This window comes from Stegostoma tigrinum, chromosome 7 (assembly GCF_030684315.1).
Source record: "Stegostoma tigrinum isolate sSteTig4 chromosome 7, sSteTig4.hap1, whole genome shotgun sequence".
Taxonomy (NCBI): Eukaryota; Metazoa; Chordata; class Chondrichthyes; order Orectolobiformes; family Stegostomatidae; genus Stegostoma; species Stegostoma tigrinum.
Genome location: NC_081360.1, coordinates 59,238,363 through 59,251,891, shown reverse-complemented (window position 1 = coordinate 59,251,891; position 13,529 = coordinate 59,238,363). Strand labels below are relative to the sequence as shown.

General features: G+C 40.7%; 1 protein-coding gene across 3 annotated transcripts in view; it reads left to right on the top strand.

Moving 5' to 3' along the window:
• Positions 1-13,529, top strand: part of ly75 (lymphocyte antigen 75) — a 141,921-nt gene that overhangs the window by 20,955 nt on the left and 107,437 nt on the right. For all 3 annotated transcript variants that reach the window (XM_059647306.1, XM_048533646.2, XM_059647307.1), the window contains 4 exons: positions 1,216-1,380; positions 4,477-4,587; positions 5,529-5,675; positions 12,296-12,484. In XM_059647306.1, the coding sequence (XP_059503289.1) occupies positions 1,216-1,380; positions 4,477-4,587; positions 5,529-5,675; positions 12,296-12,484 (612 nt within the window). The remainder of the gene's footprint in view (positions 1-1,215; positions 1,381-4,476; positions 4,588-5,528; positions 5,676-12,295; positions 12,485-13,529) is intronic.

Sequence of the window (13,529 nt, the reverse complement as noted above, 5' to 3'; positions counted from 1 at the left end):
TTTTTTAAAAGCTCAACTATGGACTTCTTAACTCCAGGCTAGTTGGTTTTCACTGTGGGGGTAGATTTTCTTCCTGTAGCTCCAACCGAGGTAAATCTTCAAGATCCACTCCCTGTCAAATTCCAATTAACTTCTAGCCCCCTTCCATGTTCAGAGAGGTGAATGGGAAAGTTAATACCTTTGCTGCTTAAGATGTTAGTCCAGCTAACAAATGCATATTCTTATGCTTGCCCAACTTGATCATCTGCTGCTTTTACGACCAAAATTGTAATTGCCTCCTGTGTGAAACATTTTGATAAATTCAACAGAGCAATCTTCTAAACCTCACTACCCATCTCCATGATGCCGTACCTGGAATGTTCCAAGCAGAAATGTAAGTTAATTAGCTTTCACCCTGAAAATGATAACCGCACTTTAATAATGCGACACGTAGAAATAATTTAATTCCTTCCAGACCTGCTATCCTAACAGGCAACTCCTGTACTGACCAATTATTTTTATCATCCTTTCACATAGACATTGCGTAAATAATTTTAAATCTTTTATTGATAAATTAATACATTATTACAAGAGAATTATATTTCTACCTCCTGACCATGTAGGATAAGTATAGGTTAGTCTTTCAGTGTAATTAGCTCAAATTGTTTGTTGTCTTAACTTAGTAAATAACCATATTGTATGGAACAGGTTTTCTTTATCATACATATCACACTTTATTCTCCAACCTACAAGTTATGTGTCTGAAGCTAGAAGTTAAAGGTGTAAAATGTGAATTATGGATTCAAATATTTGCAACTATAATGATCAGGTAATGAACTGTTTGATTTTAATTGTAAGTCCCAGGTGGCTTTCTCGGCTGCTTAGCACTTCTGACTTGGAAATTATCCAAACTGAAGTGAGCATTTATCACATTGTCACCTATTGCTGTGTTTAGTGTGGAAGAAGGTGAAATCACTTGTCTTGCGTCCAGTTTTACTATATCTTGGTTTAGGCTTGCATTTTCCTTGGCAATGCCTCTCCCAATCAGTCCACATGTCTATCAGCACTCTCTTCTCACACAGTATGAATGTTGTTTTCTCTTCTTTTATTGGTATTTTTGTGAATTGTTCTGATGAATACCAAACCAAAAGCTTTGACAAAATTTTTTTTAAATTTTCAGCAATGCTTGTGTTCATTTAGCACAATAAAGGTAAACTTTGTTTTCCCGTTTTACAGATACTGAGTGCAAAACATTCTGGAAGAAAGATAGTGCACAACAGACTTGTTACCAATTTAACTTTGAGTCTTTTCTCTCCTGGAATGAGGCTCGCCTTGCCTGTCAGAGTCAAGGAGGGGATCTACTGAGCATTGCTGATCCAAAAGCACAGAAGTATGTTTCTGGTGAGTTTGTATTAATCATACATGATGTACATGAAATAATCTGCCAAAGTCCTCTATCATCTTCGGTCCGCCTCCCCCTCTCTCCCTATTTATTCCAGAACCCTCTCCCCATCCCCCTCTCTGATGAAGGGTCTAGGCCTGAAACGTCAGCTTTTGTGCTCCTAAGATGCTGCTTGGCCTGCTGTGTTCATCCAGCTCCACACACTTTGTTATCTTGGATTCTCCAGCATCTGCAGTTCCCATTATCTCTACTCAGATTTCCTGTCCCATTCAGTTGCTGATTCTTATATTCATCTGGGCAAATTGTGAAAATAAAGACCCAATTATGATTTATAATGCTGTCCAAATTTTTTTGTAAACTTCCTAAATTAAAATTCTTTATAATGTTGAATACATTTTTTTTCTGCAGTAGTAGTTGACTAAGCTGGAAACTTCTTTAGATTCATAAAGAAACAAATCTGCCAACCTCACCTAAATTATAACATGAAAAATCAAATAAATTTGGAGGTTCACATTCTCAAAAGTGACACATGAAGTTACATATGGCATAAAAAGGCTAGTGAACTACTGGATTCTATGGTAAGAGGTGAAGAATGTCCAAATTGAAATGCACTGTTGGAACTATACCCATTCATAACTTTAGGTACTACTTATGGCTCTTGGGCTCCATAGAAAGGATGTTGAGCACTCAAAGTACAGTGTAGATTATCACAAATGATGCCTGGTGCAAATAACTGGAGATTGTGGTACAAAATTCTGAAAAACTGTGGTCATTATCACTGAAGGAGATAAGATCTGATTTTATGGGTTCTCTAATTTCTGAATGGAAGTGATGAACTAGGGAGACTGAAAGAGTTTCCGTTCTGGTCTTTTTGGAAAAAAAGGAACATTATGTTGAATATTAAAATTGGGATAGAGACCAAAATGACCAAAGACGCTGATTTGAAGAAGAAATCATAGACTATGGAGGTGGTAAGAGAGAGAGTGTGTTGGAGGGTTGGAGGGATATAGATTACTAACTCTCAAACTCTCCAGGCAATTCTAACAAGGTGATAGTGGAACTTACACCCACCCAGTGTGAGCGAGGCTCACCTTCCAGACCATAGCAGTTCCTGCAGGGCCAGGGCTAAGTAGCTGGCGCTGTCAGGACTACAGGAAGGTGCAAAGAGAATGTAGCCATCGATGTTCGACTGAGGTAAATCTGAGGCTTTGGGGAGAGAGGGATTGGATATCTTGGGGAAGTAGAATGGAATTGGATTTTGTATCATGGGGGAGGAGAAAGGTACACCCCTCAAAGATAGTGTCCCCTTCCTTTTGAGCAGTTTAATAAAAATGCTGCCCTCTCCTGCAGGCTTCTCCATGTCAACTACATTATGGATTGGGGTCAATTGGGCTTTTAACCAAGCTTAATTATTTGTTTGCTTATGGGCTACTGAATTTGGTAGCTACTCAACGCCTCCCCAATTTAAGACTGAGGTCGGGAGGAATTTCTTCTCTGAGGATTGAGAGTCTTTGGAGCTTCTGGGTAGAGTTCTTGTGTATATATTTAAGGATGAGATAGAGTCTCAATCAGCAGGGGAATTGAGGATTACAAGGAAAGGGAGGAAAGTGAACATGAGGAATGTTAGATCAGCCATGATCCTATTGAATGGCAGAGCAGGTTCACAAGGCTGAACAGCCTACTCCTGTTCCCATTTCTTTTGGTCCTGGTATTTATCAGGATGAGCCCAAGGGTAGGTAGGTTCTGGGCTGGCTATCCAATCTATTTTATGTTCCCCCTCAAAATATGCCTCATGGGGTCATGAAATATCCAGCATATGTAAAATTTTGAAAATGTTTTCCTAACAGTCTGATCACAATAACAGCCAGCCACATGAGGAAATAGAAATATGAGATTAGGAGTATTCTGAGGTGGTAATAAAGCATTAGCGTGGGTTGGTTGGACTGGACAGCCTTGTTAATGAGTAATTCCTAAATAACTCATTATATTCCCAGCGTGGGATGGCTATACCATTGGCAGGAGCTTGGACTCGACAGCATCTTTTCAATTATTCACTTTTTGTAGTGAAATATCATACATTGATTTGTGACACTAGGTGGCAACCATTTATTGGCAAATAAATCTCACTTAAATAGAGAAAAAACATCTACTATTTAGAAAAAGTGTGTGTATGTATAAATCTATATATTGACTTCTGTTTTCCTACATTATATAACATATAACATCATGTGGCCTCTACCTTTTCCTCTTTTCTTCCAGCTTTTACTGTTGATAATTGTATTTCCAATGAGAGTAATAATCACTGTGGCCTGAAGCAATATAAATTTTTCTGGTCATAACATTATCTACCTGTAACATCATGCGATTTCTTTGACAACCCTTTGTCCTGGATGTTTTGCTCATTCTTCCTAAAATTGGGAGCGTTATTTTGTATTTAACTATTGTCAACTGTATTTGACAGGATTTTAGGAACCCTGACAGTGAGAGAGAGACGAGCGATGAAGGGTCTAGGCCCGAAACATCAGCTTTTGTGCTCCTGAGATGCTGTTTGGCTTGCTGTGTTCATCCAGCTTCACACTTTGTTATCAGAGAGAGACGAGTGATGCCTGTTCCAAAAGGCAAAGGCTCCCCTGAATATCTAGTCTTTCCCATGCTAATTGAAGCTTATCTTCACTCTATCACTTTTTAACAATCACTCCGCCCTCATCTCCGCCTTTACACTTCAGCATGCTCAAATGCTGTGGTTAATGTAACTGCATCCTCTAACCTACAGGTCTCATATGTCCCTGGCTGCCACTGGCTTTCCCAACTGGCCAGGAAAATCAAAAATTGAATTTCAGATGTGAATTCAGAACCTTGGCATTACGAGGCCTGGCAGGTATTTTTTTCCACCTGCTGCTCGTACAGTGCCTGATTATTGACACCCAAGCTGTCAGTTTTGACATTAGGAGTTACTGTAGCTGTTTCTCAAAGTGCAAAAATACTAATCAATCAATGTTTTATCTAAAGGGTAGTACAAAGATTTTTAAATGTTACTTCTTCATTTCTACATGACTCACTGTAATTGTAATTGTAATTATTGTAATTTTTAATAGAGCAACCAAATATTCCAAGGAAACTGTGGATTGGCCTGAATCAAATGAACGTAGCTGGTGGCTGGCAGTGGTCTGATGGAACACCCCTCATGTTTGTTAATTGGGATGATGGTAAAAATGTTTGTTTGCTTTGTTTTAACAAAGTTCTTACATTATTTTCAAAAGTGATGTGTGATAAACAATAAAATTACCGGAGATGAGATTTCAATGTCTGTAGTCTTAGTGCAGATCATTGTTACATTTCACAGTAAAGCTATACATTTGGATGATTTTTGGTTTAAAAGTAAAAATGGTTTTGATTAGTGAGTATGTGAAAGGTCGTTTTTTTTAAAAGAAATTTTCTGCCCTTCTTTCTGTCTCTTGTCTTTATTCTACTTTCCTTTTTTCTGCTCCTTTATTTCACCATTTCTCAGTTCTCCTGATCATTGAGTTTCTGTAATTCTTTTATTGCTTTATTGATCTCCCATTCCAGCTAAGTTTGTTTCTGTTTTTTTCCTTGCTATGGTTGTTTTATTTTTGGTGCACATCTCTTCTGTAATGTCTCCCCTACTGCCTATTTCATTCAACTTATGAGGTCAATGAACAAAACAAGAGGCAGCACTGTGGCTTAGTGGTTAGTACTGCTGCCTCAGCGCTGGGGACCCGGGTTCAATTCCACCCTCGGATGACTATCTGTGCGGAGTTTGCACATTCTCCCTGTGTCTGTGTGGGTTTCCTCCGGGTGCTACGTTTCTTCCCACAGTCCATAGATGTGCAGGTGAGGTGGATTGGCCGTGCTCAATTGCCCATAGTGTTCAGGAATGTGTAGATTAAGTGGGTGAAAGGGGGATGGGCCTAGATGGATTGCTCTGAGGGTCGGCGTGGATCTGTTGGGCCGAAGGGCCTATTTCCAGACTGTGTGGATTCTGAACTGAATAGTTTTATGCAAGATGCAGAACGTAATACACATTTTAAATTTACCTCCAACGCCTCTAAAACTAAACCATATAAGCAGTTGTTCTCTGACAATGGTGAGACATCTGAGCTGAAACTTTACAATTTGTTATGTTTAGGTATATTTGATTTGTATCATCTTGAGGAATCAAGCTGTGCCACAATGAACTTGGATTCTGATGGTCGTTGGCAAGTTAGTCCTTGTGAAGCTGCTTTACCATACGCATGCAAGAAACCACTTAATCAGACAGGGAAAGAGTCAATCGGTAAGCGTAACTTGCTTTTTCTTCCCCCTTGTGAAATCGGCTCCTTCTGTTTTATATTCCTACTTCATCTCTTATTCTTTTGTCAATTACTACTACTTAGCTCAGAGCACATCTAATTGGAGTATCTTAATTGGCATTGCCACTGACAAAATTATACATGGACATAAGGTGGAGTTGTTCCAAGACTTGAACTGACACACCTCAAGCTATCACCAAAGTATCTCCTAGCCAATGAAATCCTTCAGAATTGTATTATTAGTTGTTGTATACCAATGACAAACATGTCTGTGGCCCTCCCACCTCTAAACGTACAATATAAACTGAACTGTTAGCAATCTTACCCCCATCAAAATGTTCTGAATCAATTCTTCTGTGATCCTTTCATTGATTTGCTGATCATATATAATCAATTGGCACAAGAATGGTGGAAATATCCACATTGTGCGGAAAGGTGCGGAAATGTGTGTTCACCTTAAGACACTCTTGGTCTGTGATGTGGAACTAAACAACTGCATACTTTTGAATTTTTAAATATATTAATCGATTGTTCATAAAAGCAAAAGAACATCTTGTACAACTGATCAGGATCCAAGAGCAAAGTTGCACCTTGGAATAATATGTATACTGGTCCTGGTGAGGTAGCAGTAGTATTGCTGGAAGATAAAGCTGGCATTCATGGAAAGAACTATACAGATGAGCAAGGTTAGTAAGATAATGGAAAGCACCAGGAGTCCTCGTTGTAACAGTCTCCGTGTAATAATGAGTTGAATGGCATGCTAAGGGTAATGTTGACAGTGTGTAGCTGGTGCATTGGACAGGACCCTAACTCAACTTTTCTGGCTTACTCTACTTTCATTTAATGTGAGGTGGGAGTTCTGCTTAACTGAACAGCCAGCCAACTGGATGCGAGCAACTCTTGCTCCTCACTGTGATCAGTGACCACTGCTGTAATACAGAAGGTTTGGAATGAAACGGAATGATGAATGTTCTAAAAACCTGTTAAATATCTGATCACCTATTAAATTGGGGCAACAATGGATAAAATCCTTAATTGGACATTCATTGCCCACTTGAGGGACGCAGGCAGGGGAAGTGCACTGCACACTCCCAACACCCCCCCCCCCCCCCCCCCCGCCTCCATTAAATCATGGTAGGACAAGTGGGCCACTACCAATGGTGCAGCATCCTAATTGAAAGCCTCCCCCCACACACAACCCAATGTGATTTTCTGTGTTTGGTAAAGACAGCAACAACAGCAAGTTATAGAAACACATTCAGAAAATATTCCATACCTAAATGGAGATTGTTAATCTTCCTTTAACTCACAGTCCTCCATATAATGAGCAGAAATTGACAAAGACATGGAAGGAGCAAAAGCTCCTATTTCTCCCTGAAGAAGCACATCTTTCCAGTCGGTAAAGCAGGGATATCAAACTAAAAGTAGGTAGAATTGAAACAGATTACAAGTTGTGGAGTTGGATGAATACAGCAGGCCAAGGAGCATCAGAAGAGCAGGAAGGCTGACATTTCGGGCCTAGACCCATCTTCAGAAATCTAGGCATCCTTAGAAGTGGCTTCGCAGTGGGGTTAAAATTGTTTCAGAGATAGTAGAAACTGCAGGTGCTGGAGAATCTGAGAATACAAGGTGTAGAGCTGGACAAACACAGCAGGCCAAGCAGCATCAGAGGAGCAGGAAGGCTGATGTTTCAGGCCCAGACCCTTCTAGGCCTGAAATGTCAGCCTTCCTGCTCCTCTGATGCTGCTTGGCCTGTTATCTCAGATTCTCCAGCATTGGCAGCTCCTACTATCTCTAGAATTGAAAGAGAGAGTTTTTTACTTGATCTCAAAATCAGGATTAATGTATCTCTGAGAATCCTGAAATAAATGTCTGAGGAACTTAGCTGAATAAAATTGTAAATCCTTGCCTGGGTGTTGGGGTTGTGTACTGGAATCAAAAAATTAAGCTGAAGACTACAATGAACGACATGATTCGGTTATGTATATCTATGGTTCTCCACGCCATCCATGCATTACAAGCAGAATATTGGTGAAAAACGTACATTTCATCACATTTTTTAATCTTGCACCCAAATAGCCAATCATAAGAAGTATCAACGTAAAGAGAAACCATCAAGATTGGGCCAGTGGTTGTCAGTCCTGGGCCTAAAAGTGCCCGGTCCACCTCTGGAGTACCATGGAAGCATTGTGTGTCTAAAGGTTTGAGTGATAGGTAAAGCTAGCCATTTCATATTGCCATTCTACAGTATTACACCAATGAATAAGTCACTGGAAACTAGCAATATCATAAATGGTATATTAGCCTAATTGCAAGAGGAATTGTGTACAGTTCTTGCTTCAGTTGTGGAGAACAGTGGTGAGTTGCATCTTGTCTATTGGTTGCAATTCTGGTCATTCACCTAAGGAAGGATATATTTGCCACAGTGGGAGTGCAGCACAGATTCTTCAGCTCTGAGGAAGGGTCACCAAACCTGAAATGTTAATCCAGATTTCTCTTCACAAATGCTGCCAGACCTACTGAGCTTTTCCAGCACTTTGTGTTTGTTTCTCGCCAGTTACTCCTGGATGATGGGACTGTTCTAGATAATTTTCTAGTCAGTCTTCTCGGATGCTTTTACGTGCTGCTCGAGTGAGCAGGACAAGACAAGATGGCAGCAGAGTGAGACATTCCACTTGATTCTCCTCTGATCTGCCCATTCTTTTTGGGTTTTTTCTTTTTTTTTAATCAAACTTTCAACCTTTACTAACGGAGGTGAATGGTGGAGACCGGAGGGAGCTGGCACAGGAGCGGCGAGTCCCAGATGTAAGGCTCAGGCCAGGCTGTCATGGTGGCAGCAAGGCCTGGGCCAGGCCAGAACAGAAGTAGTGAGACTAGGTAAGCCCTGCCGATGAGGTCCAGACTGGCAAGTACAGAGGCGAGGCCCAGACCAGGCCAGTCTGAGAGGCAGTGAGTTGGAGGCCAGGCCTGCATGGAGGTAGCAAGTTCAAGGGTCCCAGAGGAGAGTCCCAGGCTAGGCCAATGTGGGGGCAACAAGTCCAGGCAAGCCCCGGAGCCAAGTGGATCAGAGGCCAGTATGGGGTTGGCAGCAAGTCCCCTGGGGTCTTCAAGCGAGGCCTCCAGGATTGGTGCCTAGCATCTCCTATACACTTGGCCTGGCGGCCAGAAAGCTGGCACAGACTTGCTTAAAAGACTAGAGTTAAGGTACTTTTTAAAAGAAAGCATCTTTTTATCGTTTATTCATATGGTAGACTTTTATGATTCTCTTAAGTCTGTTACAAATACTCAAGTATCCTGTACCCAAGATGACGCTGAGAGGCAACATTGCAAACTTTTCACTGCACTCATTGAGTGCACGTGACATAAAGGCTAGTTCTAATTCTCTTAAATTCTGAAGCCAGGTCTCCTGGCTCAAAAGCAGGGACGCTATCTTTGAGGGGACAGGACCTGTGTATTCCCTTGTGTTTATAAAAATGAGAAGCAAATTCATAAATTTAGAACATTTTTAATAGTGATAAAGTTGACTGAAAAAGGTGTTTTCTTTGGCTGGAATTTTGAACCAGTGTGGGACGGTGCAGTCTCAAAATGAAACACAAAACATTTATAACTTAAAATGAGGAGGAACATCTTCTCTCACTGTGGTGAATCCTTTTAATTCCCTAATGGACAGGATCTGAGCTCCCAAACTTCGAACTGGAATCTGAGGCTTTTGAACTATTTTTTAAATGTGCGTTTTATTTGATGGAAATCTGTGTACATTTTTCACCTCTTGAGGTGGAGATTGTACTGAGTCAATTACTTTATTTTTGGATTCTGCAAATGTTGTTTTGTGTGGCCATTTAAACATCGAAAAGGAGTGAAGAAATTGCCTTTCGCTCCAGTTGTTCAGACAATCCCTGTTATTAACAGCAGTGCTGCCAGATTTCTTTCTTGGCTTAAATTTGCTTTTGTACCTTCAGAGCTTGCAAACTTTCTCCATATGTCTCACCTAATTAAATGTTTTGTTTTGTTTTCAGTTTCTCTTTTTATTGTAAATTAACATACAAAATTGAACCCTTTGGCCTCAATCTTAACAGGAGTGTGTTTAATAAGTGGGAAGGCTGGAGATTTTGTTCAGAAAGTTAGATGATCAGCTTTCCCCTAATGATGTACAGTTTTAACTTCGGGACATGTGTCCCCCAGCATGTTGCCAGCCTGCATGCAATTCTGGCAGATGTGACTGTTTGTTTGTTTTGTTGATAGTGAAGGGCTTTTGAGGAGGACAGGATAAGGTACAGAGCATGAGCTGTGTTACTGGTTGGACGGAGGAATAGTGGTGAGTTGTGTATCAATCTCTGAGCTGGGAAGAGAAGGTGTGTTGGAATTGATGGGATTGGGACAGGAGTGAATGTAAGCAATTAAACAATGCTGCCAAGGCTTTTACCTCTACCAAAAGTAGTCTGTGCTTCGATTTAATGATTGGGTTTCCTGAGGCCTGAGAAGACTGGCCAGCCTAAATTGAACCTGAGGCACACAACCTCATTATGTTTCCATAACTGACTTGTTTCTTTGGGAGTGGGTTGGTTGCTTTAATGACACAAGTCTACATTTCCCTTTCCTTTCCTCTCCATACCTCATTGAAACTGTGGGGATATGCCTTTTTTGAAAAACCAGGTTTGAAGCCACTTGAGACTGAAAATTCCAAGGATCTTGCCACACATCCAGAGTTCTGACGTTGCATGACTTGTAACAATGGATTTATCACAACATAAATACTTGTCTACTTTATGGTTCAGAGGCCAAGAAATTATCTTTCTGCCATTTTTCCAACCATCCAATTAATGATGTACAATCGTTGCCAAGGTGAATTGCTTTCAATTTATGATAATGCTTTACTTTGATTCTGCACTTCCCCAAATGTTCCAGTGTTGGTAGCGTGCCATGTGATATATCATGTAGCAAACTCAAGTGATGTGCTACTGTGATGCAACAACCAGCTGCATGACCAATCCACTTCCTCTCTTGGCAATATTGATTCTTAAATGATTCTTGGTGGGATTATTGTTTAGGGGTAACGGCAAGCCTCTGAACCACCAGTTACAGAAATAAAATTAAAAGCTGGTAACACTTATTGGTTTGCTAGGATCTGACCCATTTAGGATTTTAAACAAATCCATTAGAAATCATGAGATCATGGCTGCTGGATGTGCATTCTGATTTAGTTTAATCTTTTTTAATTTTGAAGATTATTTTTATTTTCTATTCCTTGATGCCAAAGTAGAATCACTTCTTAATTTTTAGAATTTTGTATGTTTAAAATTCACAAAGCTAGATTTTCTTTTCTGCAATTTGTTCGTATTATAAAATCTTTTGTTCTCTTGTGGATTTTTTTCCCCAATAATTTTAACGGGATATAAATGCTTAGCTCTCACCTAAAGCACAATGAATATGCAAGCAATTTCTGGACTTAAAGATGCTAGCTCAAGGACCATAAAAAAATTATCTTCAGACTTAATCAGAGTATTCACAGTGATTTGCATTCACTGACTGCTGAACCCTCAAGTTAATCCCACAGGAGGAAAGATCTGTAGGAAAAGGGCTGAAAGTAGAAAGTTGTGACCACTGGAAAAGCTGCACTTAGATCCTGGAAATGAGTATCGAAGGTTTCAGGCCTATGCCAATCACTGTGATTCTTAGTCCATATTCTTAAACGAACACCAGAGGAGCTATTTAATTGAGGTGATGGTCTTCATCTGTTATCTGCAGAGCCAGTGGCAGTCCCATTTCACCTTTTCAGGACAGGTCTTGCAATTGGAGACCAGAAGCTCTCTTCTAATGGTGCTGTCACCAGGAAGGGAATGATGACTGCCTGTACAACCTAGCCCTTCCATGTATTGTAAACAGCTAGAGACCTCAGTGACCAAAAGAAATGCTGGCTCAATAATTCAAGACTGTTTGCTGGATTGCAGTGGAGAGGTGAGTGGTAGAAAGGCGAGATTGCAGAGTGGGAGCTGATGGGAAGAAGAGGAGGTCAGCAGAAAGGGCAGAGAAAAGACTGAGTCACCCCATTCTTGAGGCCAGATCCCTCATGAATGGGAAAACCTCTAAGAACCTGGAAGTGACCATACAGTCGGCTGCTTCCCATGCTGCCTGCCTGTTGAACACACTCCCTGCGTTTGCTGCTGGGTTATTGTCCTGCTGCCATTGGTAAACTGTTAAATGGGCATTAATTTCCCACAAGATCCTTAAATGGCAGCAGGGTAGAAGCAGGAAAAGGTGGAGTCCCCACTTGCCATTCTGCCACCTCATTAAATGCCCTGTGGGATGGTGTTGATTGCTGCACGAGATCCTCTATTTGTTTGGGCTCTTGTATATGCACAAGGACCTCCTGGATAGCTAGCAAATGGCCAGAATCAGTTTCAGGTTAGCGCTTTTCAGAATTTTGTGCATCAAAGTTTATACCTGTAATTGGATGCCATGAGAAGCCATTCTACCCTACCATTTTCAAATGCCCCCAAATGGCCATTTTCATGGGAAGTAATATAAAATAAGGAAATTACATAGAAAAATGTAGATGTTAATATGTGGAATTCTCTCAAATTTATTATGACTGCTTTCTTATCAGATCCTTGGAAGTACTCCAATACAGAATGTGAAGCTGGCTGGCTTGCACATAATGGTTTCTGCTATTATATGAACACACAAGATTTGAAATGGGATGACGCAGATAGTTCCTGTAAATCCAATGAAAGCCAGCTCATTAGCGTACATTCATTAGCCGATGTGGAGCTGGTTGCCAGTAAGCTTCATGAAGGTAAGTGCAAATTCTAATCGTTATCCAAGCAGCAAGAGTACCAGATTTAAATCTGAACAGATATATATTTTGTATCAGTCGAAAGTTACTAAAAGTTGATCAACTTCACAAAAACCAACTGTGGTCAAGGAACTAACCATAAAGAATAACCGAATTAATATAGTGAGAAAGGATATCGAAAGATGCAGTGGAATATAGATTAGCTGGAAAGTTGTGCAGAGAAACGGCAGATGGACTTTTATCTGGCCAAGTGTGAAGTGAAGCATTTTGGGAGGTCAAATTCAGGAGGAAAGTACACAGTAAATGGCAGGACCTTCAGGGGCATTGATATACTCAGAGATCTTGGAGTCCAAGTCCATAGCTCCCTGAAAGTGGCAACACATTAAGTAAGGTGGTAAATAAAGCATGCCGCATGCCTGCCTTGATTGGTCAGGGCATTGAGTGTAAAAATTGACAAGTTATTTTCCAACTGTACAAGACTTCAGTAATGCCACATTTGGAACACTGTGCGCAGCTCTGGTCACCACACTATAGAGAGCATGTGGAGTCCTTCGATAGGGTGCAAGAGAGGTTTACCAAGGTCTAGGCCTGAAACGTCAGCTTTTGTGCTCCTGAGATGCTGCTTGGCCTGCTGTGTTCATCCAGCTTCACACTTTATTACCTTGGATTCTCCAGCATCTGCAGTTCCCATTATCCCTTTACCAGGATATTGCCTGGATTGGAATGTACTAGCTATAAGGAGAGGTTGGACAAATTTGAATTGTTTTCACTAGAATGTCAGAGGCTAAGGGGCAATCCAAAAATGGTATATAAGATTATGAGAGGCATGGATGGGGTGTTTAGTCAGTCTTTTTTCCCCAGGATGGAAGTGTCAGACACTAAAGAGCAAGGTCAGAGGAGGAAAATTTAAAGGAGATGTTCAAAAGAAGTTTTTTATACAGAGGGCATTAGGTGTCTGGAATGTGTTGCGGGGGAGGTGATGGCCAAGTTGAAGAGATATTTAAACAGACGCATGAACAGATAAAGCATAAAGAGACCATATGCA